The 18,745-nt window shown below is 43.2% G+C and overlaps 1 protein-coding gene across 1 annotated transcript in view; it reads right to left on the reverse strand.

Moving 5' to 3' along the window:
• mtcl1 (microtubule crosslinking factor 1) overlaps positions 1 to 18,745 on the reverse strand; it is a 51,317-nt gene that overhangs the window by 22,566 nt on the left and 10,006 nt on the right. The window contains exons 4-5 of the mRNA XM_028428054.1: positions 2,949 to 3,008; positions 852 to 2,240 (exon numbers count right to left, since the gene is read on the reverse strand). Of these exons, the coding sequence (XP_028283855.1) occupies positions 852 to 2,240; positions 2,949 to 3,008 (1,449 nt within the window). The remainder of the gene's footprint in view (positions 1 to 851; positions 2,241 to 2,948; positions 3,009 to 18,745) is intronic.

An 18,745-nucleotide genomic window follows, 5' to 3' on the forward strand; every position in this document is an offset into this window, starting at 1 on the left:
CCTACACTGTGTCCTATGATGGGTTCAACCCATCTTCATTCACACAGTCTTCATGTTTTCATTACCCACAATGACCTTCTTTTGCTAATGGCTGCTAATAAAGCAGAACTTAGAATGTATTTATTCTCATTGCATTGAGAGCAATACAACAAAATGTAATTACGAGCAAGCTACAAAAGTTTTAGCACCAAAATAATACAAAAATATGCACTTCTCTGGATTATTTCCTCATTTCTTACAGTAGAGTTACAATATGCCAAAAGGCAGAACGACTGCAGTCCCTCTCTTAACACACACACACACACACACATGTGCATGTGAGCTCTGTATAAAGATTGACTTGAAAAAACCCGAACCCCTCCTTAGAGCCATGTTTGCCTAATGAGACTCCCATTGACAGGCACGGCTGTGCAGTGTGTGTTCTGCCACAGATGTAAAGTGCTCCCACTGTCGTTAATTAGAGCTGATTTTTTGCACACGCTGCTGACTCAGGCTCTCATTTAGTTTATTTTGGCCTTAAATGGTCCACTAATGACTGCACGATTAGGGACATTTAATTTAAACCTCAATAAGACCACTGGGTGTGCTCATGGCTGTCTACGGATCGGTATTCTTCCTGCTGAATGTTATTGATATGATCTGGACTATTGGGCCTAAGGTTTATTGTTAATTAAAGATCTGATTGTTTCCAGTGGTCTTATGTATCAAATTCTCCTTATCAACATTTTTCTTTTTGCAAATAAACAAAAGTCAACAGAAATAAAAACAAAACAGCCACAAAAAACCTTCTAAATCTTTCAAAAGATGTTACAGTACACATAAATAGAGACTAGAAAAGGGAGTGTATCTACCTGAAAGTCCGTCACTAGGTCTCTTCCAAAGGTGCCGATTGGAGAATCACGAGACATGGAGGTGACAGTGGACAGGAAGCTACTGGATTCTGTGAGGTTGGGCATGGGTGACAGATCGTCTGTCCTTTCTCTCAGCCCCTCCCCTATGTGGTCTAGCTTCTCCACAAAGATGTGGAGCTCAGTGCGGAACGCCTTCATGCGAGTGTTGATGGTGTCCAGGACTTGGGTGTCTGGTTTAGATCCAGACGCTGCCGCGCCGCCTTCGTGGCTCTCGCCTGTCGTCACCAGCAGCCTGCCCTCAAAGATCAGGCTGTCGGTGTCTGTGATCAGACGGTCCACGGTCTTTCCGAGTCTTTCTGCCTCTCGTCTCACGTTAGAGAAGGACTCCCGCTCTTCTCTCCTGCGATTGGCTAGTTCAGTAGCACTGAGCTCGCTGCCATCTGAAGGTTTGATGCTTCCAAATCCTGAGGTGGTTGCTGTTTTTTCAAAGAGGTCTTCAGAGTCACTCTCCCCTCCAATAGGGCCCTCCCTCTTGGGTTGGAGAAGAAGAAGTCGTCCTGCCTCCTCATCCTCAGCAGCTTCTCGCCGGCCTGCATCACTCTCTGCATCACTGTCTCGGGGGCTGCCAGTGCGCAGGCCAAGGTGTGCTGCCAGGTCACAGCGCTGGACGTTGGACATGAGGACACGGTTCTCGTACTGTAGCTTCATCACCTTCCCACTAAGCTCATTGATCTGCATCCTGGCTGATTTGAGCTCCTCCATCATCATCCCACTGCTGGAGCCATTACCAGCGCTTCCGTTCCCTGCTTTAAACAGCCCGCCCTCGCCTTCTTCCCCGAGAGCCCCGGTGCTGCTGCTCGGCCCGAACTTGAAGCGGTTGAGTTCAGATGTCAGCTGCCTGTTGTGGTCTTCAATCTCTGAGATGGAGCGGCGCAGCAGTTCGGCTTCCTCCTCGACAAACTGGAGGTGGCGGCGCAGCTCGCTGGCTGACTCCAGTGCATCACCACCATATGGCGATGAGGGCATGCTGGAGAAAGGTTCTCGTCCGAAGCAGTCTCTTTCATACTGACAACGAATGTCTTCGTTTTCTGCTCGTAAGCTGCGGTTCTCCACCTCCAGCTCCACGATCTTTCTCCCCAGAATATTCGCCTCTTCCTCCACCAGCTTCAGGCGCAGTCGTAGTTCAGCCTCTCGAGTGGTGTGAGGGCCACCGCCAGAGCATTCGGTGAGAGGAAGGGGGCTGTCAATGTCCCCATAGACTGATTTGTACTTCTGCAGCTCCTGCTCCAGCTCATCCTTCTCCCGACCAAGCTTTGCCATCTTTTTCCTCATCAGGCCGGACTCCTCTTTGGCAAACTGGAGCTGGCACCTGAGGTCCGCACTGTCCTCCTACAAGGCCGATAAAAATGATACGATTAAGAACTCAAAGGGATCAGTGGTAATTCTGCGATTATGTGAAACGGTGCATCTTTCCCACTCAGTATACACACCATTGACTACCACTGAGTAAATTAAAAGGGACATATTTAACTAACGAATGAATCGCATACCTTTTAATAATCATAACAATAGAGCTTAATGTCACACATAATATAGAATAAATCAGTCTTTTATTGCTACGTAGGAGGCATAACTTGCTATTAATATTTCTCAAGGTTGCCGTAAGTTTCACTGTAGGCTAACTTACAGTGAATGAAAGACATTAAATCACTTTCTAAAACATATTCAAACAAATTCCCCTTTAACAGCTGGGAAATGTCGATTTTACATTTTCGTCTTTGGACCTGATGAGAAGTGGATTTGGCACATGGACTACCACCAGAGTCTTTAAATCTAAAGAACTCCGAAGCAGGCCGGATCTTAGAGGGTCTCTGTGTTACAGTGAACTACTACACTGATCTCTGGCATGCATGTCATTCACTACACAGAGATGAAGGCTGTCACACATACACCTGATCGATCTACTCTACCTCTGCCTCAAGATGAAGGAGGAGCTCAGTGGTTGCCATTTTGAAAACGATGATGACAATTTTGGAGCATTTTTGTGACACTAACTTCTCAGTCACCTGAACAGGAACAGGATTGTATTAGTTTTACCTGGATGGTGGACTTCTTGTCTTTAAATGTTTCCCTGCTTCCTCGCCGTCTCAGTGCAGTCTGTAAAAGAGCAAAGAAGATGGATGAAAACTGTGTCCTCAAAAACAAAAGCCACTGCTCCTGCTGCTTAAAACCACAAAGGGTTATTGATATGTCCATATATCGGATCGCCAATGCTGATACAGATAATGACTGTAGCTCATAATAACAATGCAGTGGAACAAATATGTTTGCTGACATGTCTGCCAACTCCCTAATGTGAAGCAGACTCAGCAAAAAGCAGAAAAGGAAGAGAAGAGCACTAATCTATGTGAATGCCTTATGTAACATTACCATCATCTGGTCAGAAGGAAGCGTTTACTCATAATTCAGACAGTGGATCTTATGATGAAATAAGAGAGATTTACATGTTGTGATGTTAATTCCTCATTCAGCTGATGATCAGATGATGAGGGCGCTCGTGTCTTTTGTTGTACGACGCAACAGGGATGTTTTAGATCGTATTCAGAGCTCAGTGTGATACGTCTTATCCCGGCTCAGTGACACATGGTGCTGCCACGGCGTGCTGAGGAGGAAAAAAATCATCTGCACGTCCAGTGGGGAGAAACCTGTCCCGAGCTAATACCGCTGCAGACATCAAACACAAAGCCGGGATAAAACTGGGCCTTCTGCACGACAGCTTAGTCTTACCCACTAATAAAATCACTCATTTTTATCAACTCTGCTTTCTTATATCTGCCAGGGAAGAGACAGAGAGAAAGGAAGGGAGAAACAGCAAGGGGTGTATGAGAGAGGGAGGTAGAAGTCCCACTCTACAGAGTGCAGAGCTGTTTCCAGGAACAGACTGCTGCCCCAACAGAGTTATTTAAAGTTTTTGATGATCAGTTGAGCTTCAGCCGGACTCCTTTCTAGGAAGCAGAGGATGGTAATAATATTTCTGATCTCAGAGTCACAATCATGTACTCTAAGATATCAACATCATTCAATCAAGATTTCAATTAATTTCTTTGTTTAATTGTTTAATCTTGCCATACACCTTAAGTCTAAAATAAGTCTAATCAATAGTCTTTTACTCACAACATGTCACCATCTCTATATTCGGATTCCTCGGTCTTCAAAAGTCACAGGTAATTATCATGTAGTCATAATTAGTTTGCACATCACACATCAAGCTGTCTTAATCATGTTTACATCTGCCCATCAATGTGAAACCCCTTTTCATGCACTACAACCCTGAAATTATCAGGACACCGCCAGGCAGAGCTACTGTACGTGTGAGAATGTTTTATGTGTCTGAAACTTCGTCCCCATCACTGTTTCAGGTGTGTTCTTTTGAGAACATGCTGTGCTTTTTTTCCACTTTATATTCCACTTGGTACAACAGTTCAAGCTGTTCCTGTACATATTCTGTTGCCATCATAAATAGACCAGTAGGACAGTGTGAATCATTCATGGCCAGACTGATGGAAAGTGTGAGGGTGAACCTGTTTCGCCCCGAGCGGGAACGGACCTTGACTCAGTCGCTGGCTGTACGACAGGAAGAGAGCGCCCACTCAGAGAAAACACAAAAACATGAACATTACCAAACTGTGGACAGAAAGACTGAATCTTAAATTTATCCTTAATGTTCCTTGATGTTCACAAGATCACAGTAAACTGTTTTTTTTTCTCAAAAAAGCGGGGATAAATGACGCTTTGCATCAGTTACATGATGTGTTTGACATGTTTTCACTTCAAACCAGGTAAACAGACAAAATAACTGAATGATATCACACTGTGACCTTTTATCTCTAATCCCAAACTATAATTGTTTTTATCGAACAATAACAGCCTGTAATTTGACTCAAGCTTTTTTTTTATCAGTTACATGGAAACTGTGCCGTCCTCCCCCTTCCTCTCCCCCTCCAGGTCCAGCTTCAGACTCTCTGTCTGTGTCAGTGTCTCCAGCACCAGTCGTGGTTTAATTCCCAGCCCCAGTGACAGAGCTAATCTCTCTGGGGAGACAGTGGATTAAACAGCATCTTGTGCAAAGCTCCCCCAAAACCCCGAACTGCCATAATCAGGGGTGCCTGTTCATTGTGTGCACAAGTCAACATGAAGGTTTGTGGGACAACATTTAGTGATTATGAAACTGTTTTACCGTTAAACAGCAGCTTTACAGTGATGGAACACTGGGGTTCCAGGTTTGTCTTTAAATGTGTTGGACAATAAAAACTATGTGAAGGTAAGAGACCCAAAAACTGTTGGGTTGATGACGTACAATCATCTATGGTGATTCAAAATCCTAAAACTATGATGTAAAGGCCGGTGTTTCTACTTTGAGTTGCAGGAAGGGGGCAGTACACTCATAGTGCTGCTGGGATCACACACAGATCGTTGTCTAGGATCAATAAGATTAGCATTTCACTAAGCAAGGTCACAAAAACAGGCCACCAGAGAGGTCAGAACAGAGGGGTCTCAGGTTAGATCTCTCCGACAGATGGCGCGTCTCCACGCTCACCCACTCTGAGGTGCAAGCAGCTTGTGTTTTTATTTTTTCCTTCCTCCCTGGAAGAGAGAGCTCCATCCACTCTGCACTACACTGCGGCTTTGGTTAGGTCTGAGATTCAGTTATGCAAATAGCCACTAATGTATCCTCGAGCCTCTAGCCTGAAGCAGAGATGAGGCGCGGGCCACAGAGGTCTGAGAAGCTCACTTTTTAACCAAGCCTCCTGATTTTTCTTCAATCCAAGCGAATCACTTCAGGCTATTTATCTTATTTCAAACCTCTTCCCTCTAGAGACACAAAAAGCTGAGAATATTTTTTTTACATGAGCAGTAGCACTCCCTCTGTTACTTTGATGTATGAAATCAATGTAGTTCTCTTTCAAGATCAGCCATATGTTTTAGATCAGTACCACAACATTAACAAGAATGTGGAGTTATTCAACAGAAATTGTTGCTTCTTTGTTATTTTATGGAACTCTAACCTGGTTAATCTTTAAATAATTTGCCTAACAGATAAACCAATGTTATAAAAAATAAAATCATAATTTAAAGCCCTCCTGTTCCGCATATTTTCGCCTCCTGCACTCCACTCCTGCTTTTTTTCTTCCACGTCAGCACACACTGCGAGGCGGCACAAAGCCACAAACACACACAGGTCCCTCTTCATCATCATCATCATCATCATTGTCCAGTTGTAGTGCTCCCACAGGCCTGTTAGCAGGGGTTAGAGGCAGTCAGTGATGCAGTCATGCAGACTGGCAGGCAGCTCTGGCTGGTGTTGGAGCCGGACCCAGCACTGGTGTGGCTGCTTTTACTCCCCTGAGTCCCTGCCTGCCTGCAGGATTAGCAGATTGTAGTTACACAGTCGTTACCCAGCTGGGACAGAATGAGGCAGACGCCGTGGGCCCGAATGACCGAGGACCACTCTGTGTTTCATCAGTCTCTCCCTCCTGGATCCCCTCATCACTTCTTATTGTCACTCTTCCTTTTATCACATGTGTGAAGGACAAATGAAATGTATGTGACGGCTACAACAATGCATGTGTGCTCCTGGTGAGCTCTTCTGTCCCTCTGAGAGTCAGCTGGAGTTTTATACGAGGTCTGTGTGGCCACTGAAGACATTTTCAAAGGCCTCGCTGGAGGTAAGGATAACGGCTAAGGGTTAAGATGAGACTTGATTAAATTTAAAGGTGAGCTGAGGTGGAGGGCGATTTAAGCTTAGGATTTGATTTTAAGACGACCATTTAAATGAGGACAAGGACAGGGGATGGAAGATAAACTGTAGGTCAGTTAGGAGCGTATGGGGTCGCCTGCTGGCAGTTCCAGAATGAGCTCTTTAGCCAAAGACATTCTTATGTTCCTCGTTTTGCCATCACCGTGGGGTATGACTATCTTCAGGCTTTTAGCTATGCATAATCATAGATATGAGAACTTCGCATGTCAGGTGGAGGCTGTCACAGGTCGGCCTAGCCATCATCCGTGCGCCTAAACATCACTCACACTCCACCAGTTAGCACATTTCTGGGAACAGTCGTAACCACCAAACTCAGCGCTAAAACCATCAATAAGAGTCTATGATGGAATTTGATTGAGCAACACAGCAGGCGGCTGGATTCAATTAAGACAACATCAAGGTTCAACATCACAACAGACCTCAGATAAAAACAAAGGTTTAAGCTGAATTTAAATAGTATATATGGCTCAAGATAGTAATGTAGCACAAAATGTGTGTGACTGTGTTTCTGTTTAAGCACCAGTTTACTCTCCACTATAATTAATAAAATGTCAGACACTGTGTTTGTGTTTGCAGAAGTGAGCTGGTGTCAAACCACATCTCAGAGAAATACACTGTACAGATGAGTGAATACAAAAACATGCTGCTGCTACAACTGCACAACATCATCCTGGAAAACTGTGTTCACGAGGGAAAAGGGGAATACTGTGTACTCTTCTCACACACGCCCGTTTGCGTGAGACACTGAGACATTTTTGGAACAAGTGCTGAATGACATTGTACTGTGACATCACCCACAAAAATCCCAACGCTGGGAGGAGGGAGGAAAAAAAACAACTTTGGGGTGGAGGATGAGTAAGAATGGGAACGCAGTGAGTGTATTTTCAGCAGCATCTGTACTCAACAGCTTGGCCTATTTACGATTTTGCTCAAAGATCCTAACACAGCGCAGAGAGTGGCGTCTGGCTCTGGTAATGGGATTTAACAGGAAGTGTGGTGTGACCAGCTAAAAGGGGGCGGGGATGAAGGGGCTGGCTGTGGCGGTGGGGGGGCAAGATGAGCACAAAAAGGAGCTGCGGCGGCCGCTGGATGCAGATAAAACCCCTTCTCAGCCCTGACAGAGGAGGCTAAGACTCCAGCACAACAGAATAAATATCAGTCACCCGGCGGGAGGGCTCAGAGAGATAAGTCTCTGTGAAATGTTTAGAAGCAGATTATATTAGTGAGATCTGGATGAATGAGCGCTCAATCTGGACTGTAATCCGTTTCAATAAATTAATTAATAGAGCACACACACTCGAGTGAACACATTCAAGAGTCAAACGCCTTCTTTTTGTTGTTTGATTTAATTTCTCTTCCGTCCAAGGACACAGTCTGATGCACAAGTGTTTCCTGTTACAGCTCCTGCTACATCATGATTTACAGCGCTGTGTTATTTTTATACGGACGATCAATCTTGGGCTTGCAGCACCTGCGGTGCTCTAAATATACTGCATCTGGATATGCTCGATCAGCCAAATATGCAGCATGCTACACATTCTAATTCAATTTACGCAGCACAACCTCCAGAGTGAGGCTGCATTTTTAAAAAAAAAAAAAAAAACATCCTAAACCAATCAGAGCTTAAATGAATAAAAGTAATCCAGTAATGTGTGCTGCTCGGAGGAGGAGGTGCATGTGTGTGAACATGTGTGTGGATACAGTATCTGCAGTCATCTGTCTCCCACATACACTGTGAACGTGTGGGCGCCTGTTTTTGTCTGGGTGTCCTGGTGTGCACGCAGCAGTGTGTTTACGTGTGTGTTTGCATATTGCTGTCGGTGTGTGCATTTATTGGGCAGGGTGGCGGGCTGAATGCAGCACTCTCTGAGGTCAGTCCAATGTCAGGGCAGCCCCAGCGGACGTGAGCATCTTGTAAACAGAGTCCAGCAGCACTGTCACTGCTGCATCTTGACATCAATAGCTGTCTAGTAATTGCTCTCCACCTCTATAAAGTCCTTATTGTTATAACAGAAGAGACAGAGAGAGCTGCTTTTGAATGCAGGGGCGTAGCTTTACAGAGGACGCACACCTCCACACAAGGACATTATAAAACTGGAGAACGTGAACATGTACTGTAGGTTTTAAAGCTGCAATTTTCTGACAATATAAACTGGATTATTTCAACCAAACTACTTTCACCAACTGTATGTAACTGCAGTGTACACCCACATTAACTGGATAGGATGCTATCAGTGTTTCTGAGAATGATGATGGGAGTTTTACTGAAAACTTTAAGAACACTGAACTAACTCCGTTTACTACGACCTGTGTTTTATAGACAGAGACACTGAGATTATTTATAGGATTCCTGAAGAAACCAAAGCTAGAAATGACATAACAATAATTAACATGACTGCATTCCAATCAGGGAAAAAACAGGATGTTATTATCAGCATCAGCAGCATTTTGTACATAGAAGAAGACAGAAGGTGGACAGCACTGGCATCCAGGGAGGGAGCAGCCATTTTGATTCAGACTTGTAGGCCAGCTGGTTGAAATTTCCTACAGTCAGCTTTTAATTTGAAACAATAAAATACACACATGAGGACGGCACAAAGTACATTTATATTATATCAATATGTGAATTGTGTGTATTTGTCCTCATTTTCTTACTTGAATCCATACCTTTCAAGTATGTTGCTATATGAAAGGACATGAAATTCTGGCTTACTTGCTATAATAGTTCATTTTTCAGACAAAATCTAAATTATTTACCCATTCAGTCATAATTATTCAGTGGTTTCAAAGTCGTGGATGACTGATCTTCCTTCCAGTCCATGAAGGCAGCATCATATTTATAGCTGAAACGTAATAATCTTCTAATACTGCAAATCCCTGATGTGTATCAACACAAAAATAATTAACTGATTACTGGACTTTCTGTCCACGATTTCTCAAACTAATCAAATTATAAATGTGCAAGATATCCTGCTATCAGGCCAAGACTAACAACAGACATAAAAAGGACATTAGTGCTGTTATATTCCTTCGGCTTATTACTGCTGTTGTAATAAACCTGTGGCTATAAAGGCTGTGAATTTACAGGTGTGCTACAGCTTAGCTATTCCAGGTCGCCCACCAGAGATTTGTGGATCCTATAGCAGCCTTTAGGCTGAGAAAACAGCAAATCTCTGAGGGATGGTCACTGGTAGCTATAGTGACCTACCATGCACAGGTTATATATCATCCCGTGGGGCAGCGTCAGCACATGCCCGCCTCTGTGTGCTCGTGTACGTGTGCGCCTGCAGGAGGTCGCGTGTGCAAAGCAGAGGGTCACTCCCTCCCAAACAGTTCTTCTCCACTGAGCTCTCCACGACCCCAACATGCAGTAAAAGAGAAGCACAACAGAGCTTTTATGGGGCATGTCACTCACGCTTTCACTCACGCTTTCCAAGTCTCTCCCTGAGCGACCCAGCGGCCTGGCATGCTGCTCACAGAAAACACGACGCCACTCTGCCAACTGGCACAAACCAAAAACACAAAGTTTGACTTAACTTAGGGGGAAAAGAAGAAATCTACCAAGAGGTTTTCATCTAATCCGGTGCACAGAACAGAGAGCAGAGGTTACGCTGATTCAAAACAAAACAAGGAATTAGCTGCTAGTAGTAATTATCAATCAGCATCAGCATCAGTACAGCAAACACAAATATTACAGTGATTAGTCATTATGTGTGTGTGTGTGTGTGTGTGTGTGTGTGTGTGTGTGTCTGGCTGGCAAACTTGAATGCCTGCAGTGAAATGCTGAGTCTGCAGATCCCATGGTAAGGAGAGAACAAGAGAGAGAGAGGAGAGGCTACACTCCAGTGAGCATTCCCATTAGCAGCTCCAGCTTCTCTGAAATGTATAATTACAACCAGCTCCACCTTCGGTCTCATCCTGACACAGAGACGCCGCCATGTTCATTTTTATTCTGTCACTTTAGCATTTTATTTTCTCTAAAGCACTAAAGAGTGCATGTAGTGTACAACTCATATATAAATATCTCGGTATCAGTAACCTAAGAGGTTCTCTGACACAAGGCCAGGCAAGAAAATAAGATTAAATAAAGCAGAGAGAGAGAGGCAGAAAGGAGTCTGTGTTATCTTTGTCAAGATAACCGGATATTAGACCAGGTGGTTGTTATATAACAGTGAGGAAATGCAGCATCACGCACATGGAGTGTGCAACCTGGTGTGACGAGCAGCTTCTATGGACATATGGATTTATGCACTAACCCAACAGCAGTGAGGCTTCGTCACTACCAGGAGCCGTTACATGGCTCAAAGAGAGGCTAGCAGCAGCCACGTTCATGATAATGAATTCTATTTATGTGAGTAAACAGTATTTTTAAACTGACCACAGTCCTTGTTCTACTTTCTGGGAGATAAGCTGGATAGACACTTCACCCATAGTCTGCAGCAGGTGGAGAATAGGCTCATGTGCTGCTAAGCTCAGAGGCTGAAAGATCAGATCGAGGATGCTATAAAGTCCATCTAAAGGATCAGAGACTCAGTGCAGAGGCAGCTGAACTACATCACCGAGAAGTAGAAAAAGTAGATTACAAAATTAAGTTTGTCCGCAAAATAAGTCTCTACTTATTGTATAATTTACAAAGGCCTGAGGAAGAACACTTGTTTATGGTTTTAAAAGCACAAAAAATATTTTGTGACTCCTGACCTTCTTGATTTCCACTGGATGATGTATGTAGTGTGAAACTCCCGTACATTAAATACACATTTTCAAACTCCCATTAATTAACAGTAGTGCTGGCTCACAGTCAGAAGCTACAGTGCACCGCTAGGTTACCCTGTGAACAACAGTAAAAGAGGCAGCCAATCTTCCCACAGCAAATTAACGGCCCGTCGTCTAGGCTGGGCTGTCCATCACATGTTGCCACGGTAACGGATAGTTTTGGACAGCCAGATCGAAGAATCTGACCTGAAAGTAGTGAGGCAGGGAGCAGAGAGGGGCCTCTTTAACACATAATCGCATTAACAGTGAGAACCAGATATTTGAAAAAGTGTTACTGAAAACGAGGAGGAACATCTGAGGTTTCATGAATTAAAATATAAATTTCCATCAGCTTTTCATCAGTTTAACTCTTAATTAGATCAAACCATGTTATGGTTTAATAGGGCCTGACTGGAGAGGGTGAAAATATGCATGAATTTGCATTTTGTTTGAAACTTTTCTCTCACTTTCTCTGACATAGAGGCATCTTGGTAACATTCAGGTTAACATGAATCTGAAGAACCGAAACACAAACAGAGGTGTTGTACATCAGATACAACCGGAGAGCAACATACTCTCATTCTGTCATCTAGAGAGCACCGTTGGTGTTGATGTTTTTAATGTTCTGGAAGAAGAAGTTTATTTAGGTCAATTTCTTTACTCATTTTTGGCACAACCACCTTGAGATGCCTTTAAATTTCATCAAACACTGTGACTTTAATGCACGGGCAGAGACACACACACACACACAGGAGCTGCTGTGGGCCTGATTCAGCCCCCTTTACTGATGTGGAGGGTTGACGAGTGCAGAACTGGCAACCCTCCCCCCTGTGGCTCTGAGAGAGAGCTGGAGGTGGAATCTAACAGGGAGACTAGACCCTGGCTGCTAGAGGACAGCGCAGAGAAGTGATGATTGATATATCTGTTATGAAAGGGACACAAGGAGACAGAATAACTACATGTACGAGTCATGTCCAAACAGCTGTGGAAAAAAAAACAAGAACAAGAACAAGAACCAATATTTCTGAACTGACACCGTGTTATGCATACGTTCATATTTTATTAGACACAATGCTAAATTCTGGATGTGATTAGCCTAGCTTAGCATCATGGCTAAAGAAAAACAGCAAGCCAAAGTTGCCCTAAATGTAAAACAAATATTTAGCTGGGTGTTGTATGTGCTAACTATTCATGGTGAATCACAGTCTTCTGAGTCTTGTTAGCCTTAATGAACTCGTTCTTTAAGTAGAATTTTTTCCTACAGCTGCTAGTCAGCAGTTTTTTCCACTTTAAGGAGAACCAGGCTAGCAGTTTCTCAGTGTTTCCTTCTCTTTGCTAAGCAAAGCTAATGGCTGCCCGGCCCTAACAGTGTAAGTAATGAATAAACACCCAGTGTTTCTCACAAAATGAGATTCCATGTGCGGCCGGCAGAACGAGATCTGTCTCTGTCTGTCCTCCTCTGCACTCTCATCCCTCTCCTCATTAGCTTCAGCATTACTTCCTTCCAATTTATAGTTGATATTTTATGGCAAACATTACTGCAGTGTGAAGCAAAATCATCGTTCAACAACGTGTGTCAAAGATGATGAAACAAGCAGCAATCAGTGCAATAAGTGCAAATGACACATGCACAGTTATCAGTAACAGCCCTCGGTGGAGTCATGAGACCAGGCAGCTCCCAGGTGGGAAAGTGTGTAACTGTTAAATAAGCCGCAGGACGGGGTTTTTTAAAGATCACGCAGACTCAGCAAAACTCTTCCCAAGAGACACACAGGTGACAGAAAGAGGCCGATGTATCTGAGAGGCATTCGCTCCGTCTGGAGGTCAGCTAATGCACATCCGAGCTCTAAACGAGAGTTCACGCCCGTGAAGCTATAAAAAAATGAATCCAGCCCTTTTCACAGGGAGTTGACTCACAACACTAACAGCTATAAATGACACTGTGGCTCAGACAGCCGAGGAGGCGGGAAGAGCTGCCATATCATCTGCCTACAAACTCCTCAGTAGGTCCGCCGAGTATTCTGGGACGGCACACTGGCAGCGTGCCAGCGAATGTGCAGCAAGACAGTGAGAGCCATGCAGAGAGGGCAGAGGAGGCGAATGTCACTCTGCTCTCATCATGACGTACAGAGGAGACGGATACGAGTTATACACTCAGCTGGAGCCTGCAGGCAAAAAAAAAACGCTGACGAATCACAAATGGAAAGAGACACTACGTTTCCCATGCTGTTCCTGCCACAACAAATATCAGCAGCTCAGACGTGCAAAGGGCACGGATCATCTCTTTTTCTGCATAACCTGTCGGTCCAACTGAGATTAGGGATTCATCTTTGAAGGATAAAGCTGGTGTTGTATTAACTTGACATGGTTTTGTACAAAGAGACACACTGATGGATTTGTTTGTTGTCTAATTCTTTTTTCTGCTGATAGTCCATCAGTTTATGAATGGCAGCCCATCTCTACAAACACCACGGAAGGCTCCAAGGAAAAGGCTCCTGTCTTTAACGGTAAAGAACACAATCAGTATGAATTCCTGTGTTAAATAAATGAAATAAAAATAATCCTGTTATCTGGTGATGTGTAACTCTGGTCTTTGGTCACTGTTGGCAAAGGTGCTGCTTTCTTGATTCTCTTTACTCGTGATAAAGATCATACACGACCTGGAATGTGTCACTATAAATTACATTTTTGCTTCTTCACAGATAAGGATCAAGGTGAACTTTAGTATTTCAAGGCAATTTTCCTCTGCAGCCAGCAGCAGCCATGGTCAAAGACTGTGATAAAAACGATAGCAGTAGAACTGCACTTATACATGAACAAAGCCAAGGTAAGTTTGTGTTTTAAAAACAGGGAAAGACTCTTTGATGGAATAAGACGCCATGTTTGATCAAAGATATCTGTTACACAGAGGGTCTCACACTCCTCTGCGTGTTGTACATATTGACCAGTCAGTTAAAGTAGGTTATTGTTCTCTTCCTTAATGGAAAATGGAAGAAATGAAAGGAACTCCCCAGGCAGCTACTCCTGGACAGACCTGACTCTGGCACCTGTGGAGGTGGTAGCATTGTCAGATGATTCCTTGCGCAGGGAAGGAAGCGAACAGTAATATACTGTGTGTGCCAGTTGACAATTGTGCAATGTTTGAATATCTCAGATTGAAAAAAATACAATCACTCAGTTCACTGAATCAAATCTTATTGCAGTGTAACAGAGGAAAGCACAGTAGGTCTATTTAGGCTGTGCTACATCTGATTGTTTCTGTAAACAACCTTTTCAAGATGGCATCCGGGCTTTAATTAAGCCTTTATCAGCAGCTTATTATCCTTCATCCTGTGATTATCATCTAGCAGCCACTTCTAAGATCATCCACTATTCATAATTAGCCAAGTTGTTTTCTAAGAGTCTTCTTTCTGAGGTCATCCAGAGTAGAAGACTAAAACCTTACAGCTCTATGATCATGAAGCTGTAACAGTGTATGAGGACCGCTCCCTTCTGGGCTCCAGCCATGTTTCATATGCTCACTAATAGGACCCAGACAACAGGGCAGACAACAGGGCACGATTCCCATCTATGACAGGAGCTTGGATGGGAGGAGGGTCGGAGGATGGGCTGAAAATGGGGGCCACGAGTGTCCAGCCGGCTCATAATGAGGCTGCCCTCACCCTCACCCCCCCCCACTCGGTATTACACTGTGCCATTGTGCCTATCCAAAGGTCCACAAAGGGTTGTTAATAGGAGGGAGGGGCCTTCGTGTCTGCACACATGTTGTCTTTGTGGAGGGTGAAATGGAAGGAGGGCAGCCAATAAAGGCTGGAAAGTGAGATTTGAAATAATGTGCTATTATCAAGTCCCAACAGACTCCTTGACTGCCACAGGATGTTGTAAAAGATAACGAACTCCGAGCTCAGGTGGCAGCAGAGGCCCACAGTAATCTGTAGCGTCATTACCTGGACTAGCGCAGATGGTGGGTTACATTGAGAGGAAGTCGTAGTCTGTAGGTGGCATTTTCACATAAAGCTTTGCGGGTAACTGGGGATATTTTGGTATCAGTATATACTTAATAATTAGCAAGAACAAATGCTAAAATATACTGAAAACCAATGACATGGGTACGGGTCACAACTTTTTAGAGAAATCATTAATTTATCATATTTATCATATATATATATATATATATATATATATATATATGATTTTAAATAAAAATAAAAGATCATATTAAAAAATTCTAGTTTGTTTTAAAGTCCCTTAACCAGCAACATGTCTATGGAGTGCGATTAAGAACATGTCAAAGCTGCATTAATATTCCTGCACTGAAAAGTGATATGAAGGACGTGGTGCTGAATTTTATTTGTTTTAACCAGGAAATCGATTTTAAATACTTTCAGGTGTGGCAGGTAGATATGAAAGTTTAGTTTGTTGTCTGTTATCACCTCCAAATCAACTGTGAAGCTTATTTAGCAGCTGGAAATGTGCAGGGTGTAGACTAAGTGACACAGGAGTATACATTTAAATGGAGTCTTGCCTCTTGTAACAAGCTGTGCATGCAGGTCTCTGTCTTTATGGCTGTCGTGGCAGATCATTATTAAATCATGACTGTCTGCGTGCAACATGCAAACCCCAGAGATCTGGGAGTGCCAGCCTCTGTTCGCCTCTATACGACCATCCACTTGTTCCTGTCCTCTATAACAAGCACACTTCACTACAAATGAAAGCACTGGCCGATCTATAGGCATACACTGTTCTCACATGCATCTACTTCTATGGAAAAAACACTCAGGGGATGTTCCCCCCAAGACTGGTGAACTGCCTAAAACAGAGCACTTTAAATATGACAGAGGCTGCAAGCATGACCAAGCACAGCTTTATACGTTTTTAGGGAGTTTATGTGCAAAGTTAAAAGCATCGTGAGTTTTGGTTTCAGTACTACATTGACATTTTTACGCTAAAAGATGGCTTGTAATGTGGGAATTTCACAGAATCACAGATTATCAGTCACCTCTGCAGCATCCCTCTGCTACAGGAGAAATTAATACAGTTGTGATAGTTGGTGCTCAAGACAAATTTTAGCTGGTAAACAGAAAGTTCTGAAGAATCTTCCTTTAGTCACTTGTGTTTTGAATTTCTGTTGACACAGCTCTGCATCACCCTGCTACTGCTGCTGCTGGTGGTCAGAACATGGTGACAACCCTCAGTGACTCAGGCTGTGTCTGACCTCTGCCACATCAGATGAACTCTTTCTGTCCACCACACCACTCTGACTGCACACACACACACACACACACACACACACTGTAGTCTCTTGTATAAGTGGGGGGTACAAACAGTTCCTGGCAGGTGGAGTTCAGCCACCTGTCAGTCACAAGCTATGACAAAAGAGCTGAGAACTGGTGCTACCATCAGCAAGGCTAGGAGGTCCTGAACAAAAACAGTGGCCAAAGAATTTACACAAAAAAATGCAAGCAAATCAGTCGCATTTCCAAGAACAATGCTTTTCAAGGCTGCATAATGTGAAAGAATTCGGTTTTATTTTGTATTATTTGACAGGAAATGGGTTTTGAGTGCCAGGTTTTACTTTGGTCATTAGGGCCAGAGAAGCTTCCCCTGAAATTAATGGGTTCTTGGCAAGTTTAGCTGCTAAATTATCCAATATGTCCTTAATTCTGTGGTTTTGTGATGTGCGGATTATATATAGAGGTGTTTTATTATTTATTATTAGCAGAATTTGCAGAAACAACAACCGAAACAACAAGCTAAATCAAGCCAAAGTGAGCCCTAGAGATGTGGCGCTTCTACAATCCTCTACCAGTGACCCAGTTTCCTTCATGCAGCCATGATGTACATTTTGTGTAACTGTAATAAGGCTGATTACTGTGGCTGTAATTGGGTTTTTTTGTTCTGTTCTTTTGCAAAAATTCTTCATTGTACCCAAGCAATACAAACATCCTCCCTCTTACACAACTGCATAACACAGAACAAAGCCGACATACCCTCTCTCTCTCTCTCTCTCCGCCACCTTTGGTGAAGCCAGAAACATTTTTTTAGACGATATTTCACTCAAAGCGATGGGAGCTCTATATTCTATATGCCTGTCTGTTCCTAGTGTTTGGAGGAGAGGTGAGAAATACAATGAATCAGCCCGAGTTACAGCCTGCCAAGCTGCTGTCAACCTCCCTAAATATATCTGCTAATACTATTTGTTATGGTGAAGACGAGAGAAGCCTCCGTGACGCCAACCTTGGATGGTGCTGTGTGGGTTTTATACTGGATGCTGTGAGTTTGTTTTTTTGGTTCTTTTTGTTGCCATGAAAACACAGTTCTAACCCTTTGAATCTTTGGTTTATGTGCTATTGATAAACAGCTATATAATCCATCACATCCGCAACAAGGTTACACAGAACTGAGACAACAGGCTACTTTTTTTTAGGTTGGCTCTATGATCATGAAGCTTTATGTTAAAGCCTCATCGACCCTGAGATGTCCGTCTCAACAGCCTCTTTGGGACATAAAACAAAACTTATTTTAAATTTTTTCTTATTTAGTTATCCTGCAGCACATTAAATATTCGTGCTGCAAAACTGGGTCAGGGTTTACTTATCACTGCTGGATTATATTTGCCTCAGTATGTTTGTTTTGTTTCACTTAGAGCTGTAGACATCAACACAAAAAAGAGATGGCAGTATTCTGAACCTGTCACCTGTCAAAAGTGTCAATGTCAACTAATAAGTGTAACTTTATCCTAATTTGTCTCCATAAAACTAGAAGATTACAAGCTTTGATACACCCCAATCAATATTTTGTGAATATTTTGTTTAAGATTATATGCTCACACGTGTTTTTTTTCCTTGATGTGTTTGAAGGTAGCTTTAATATTTCTTGTAAATTAAAATATTTAAAAAAAAAACTGCACAGAGGAGAAATTCCATTTTTTTCAAGGGTTTAAACTTCAAAGAGCGGCGCTGAGGAATTTAAACTCATCACTCCAGGGTTTCATGCAGAATTGATGATTTCCAGCATTTGCTTTGTGTCAGTGATAGGTTGCCTGCAGGGTAAGAGCATCATCAGCCCTCTGCTTTATGAAGGTTTAGATTTAGACTCACATGTCAGCCCAATGTACACGTATTTGTTGTCAATTTAAAAACAGGGATCAATAGTGTTTTTTCAATGTTTATGGTTAAGTATTCGAAGTTATGCGGCCTCCACCTGATCACTCTATTTGTGACTTTCTGCTCAGCCACTGCGGGACGATACATTTTATATGGATGTGTGTCACTGCAGCAGATTTTGAGCCCCTACGCTTCTCCTCTCCTCATGCCTGCTCTCG

This window comes from Parambassis ranga, chromosome 17, assembly GCF_900634625.1.
Source record: "Parambassis ranga chromosome 17, fParRan2.1, whole genome shotgun sequence".
NCBI lineage: Eukaryota > Metazoa > Chordata > Actinopteri > Ambassidae > Parambassis > Parambassis ranga.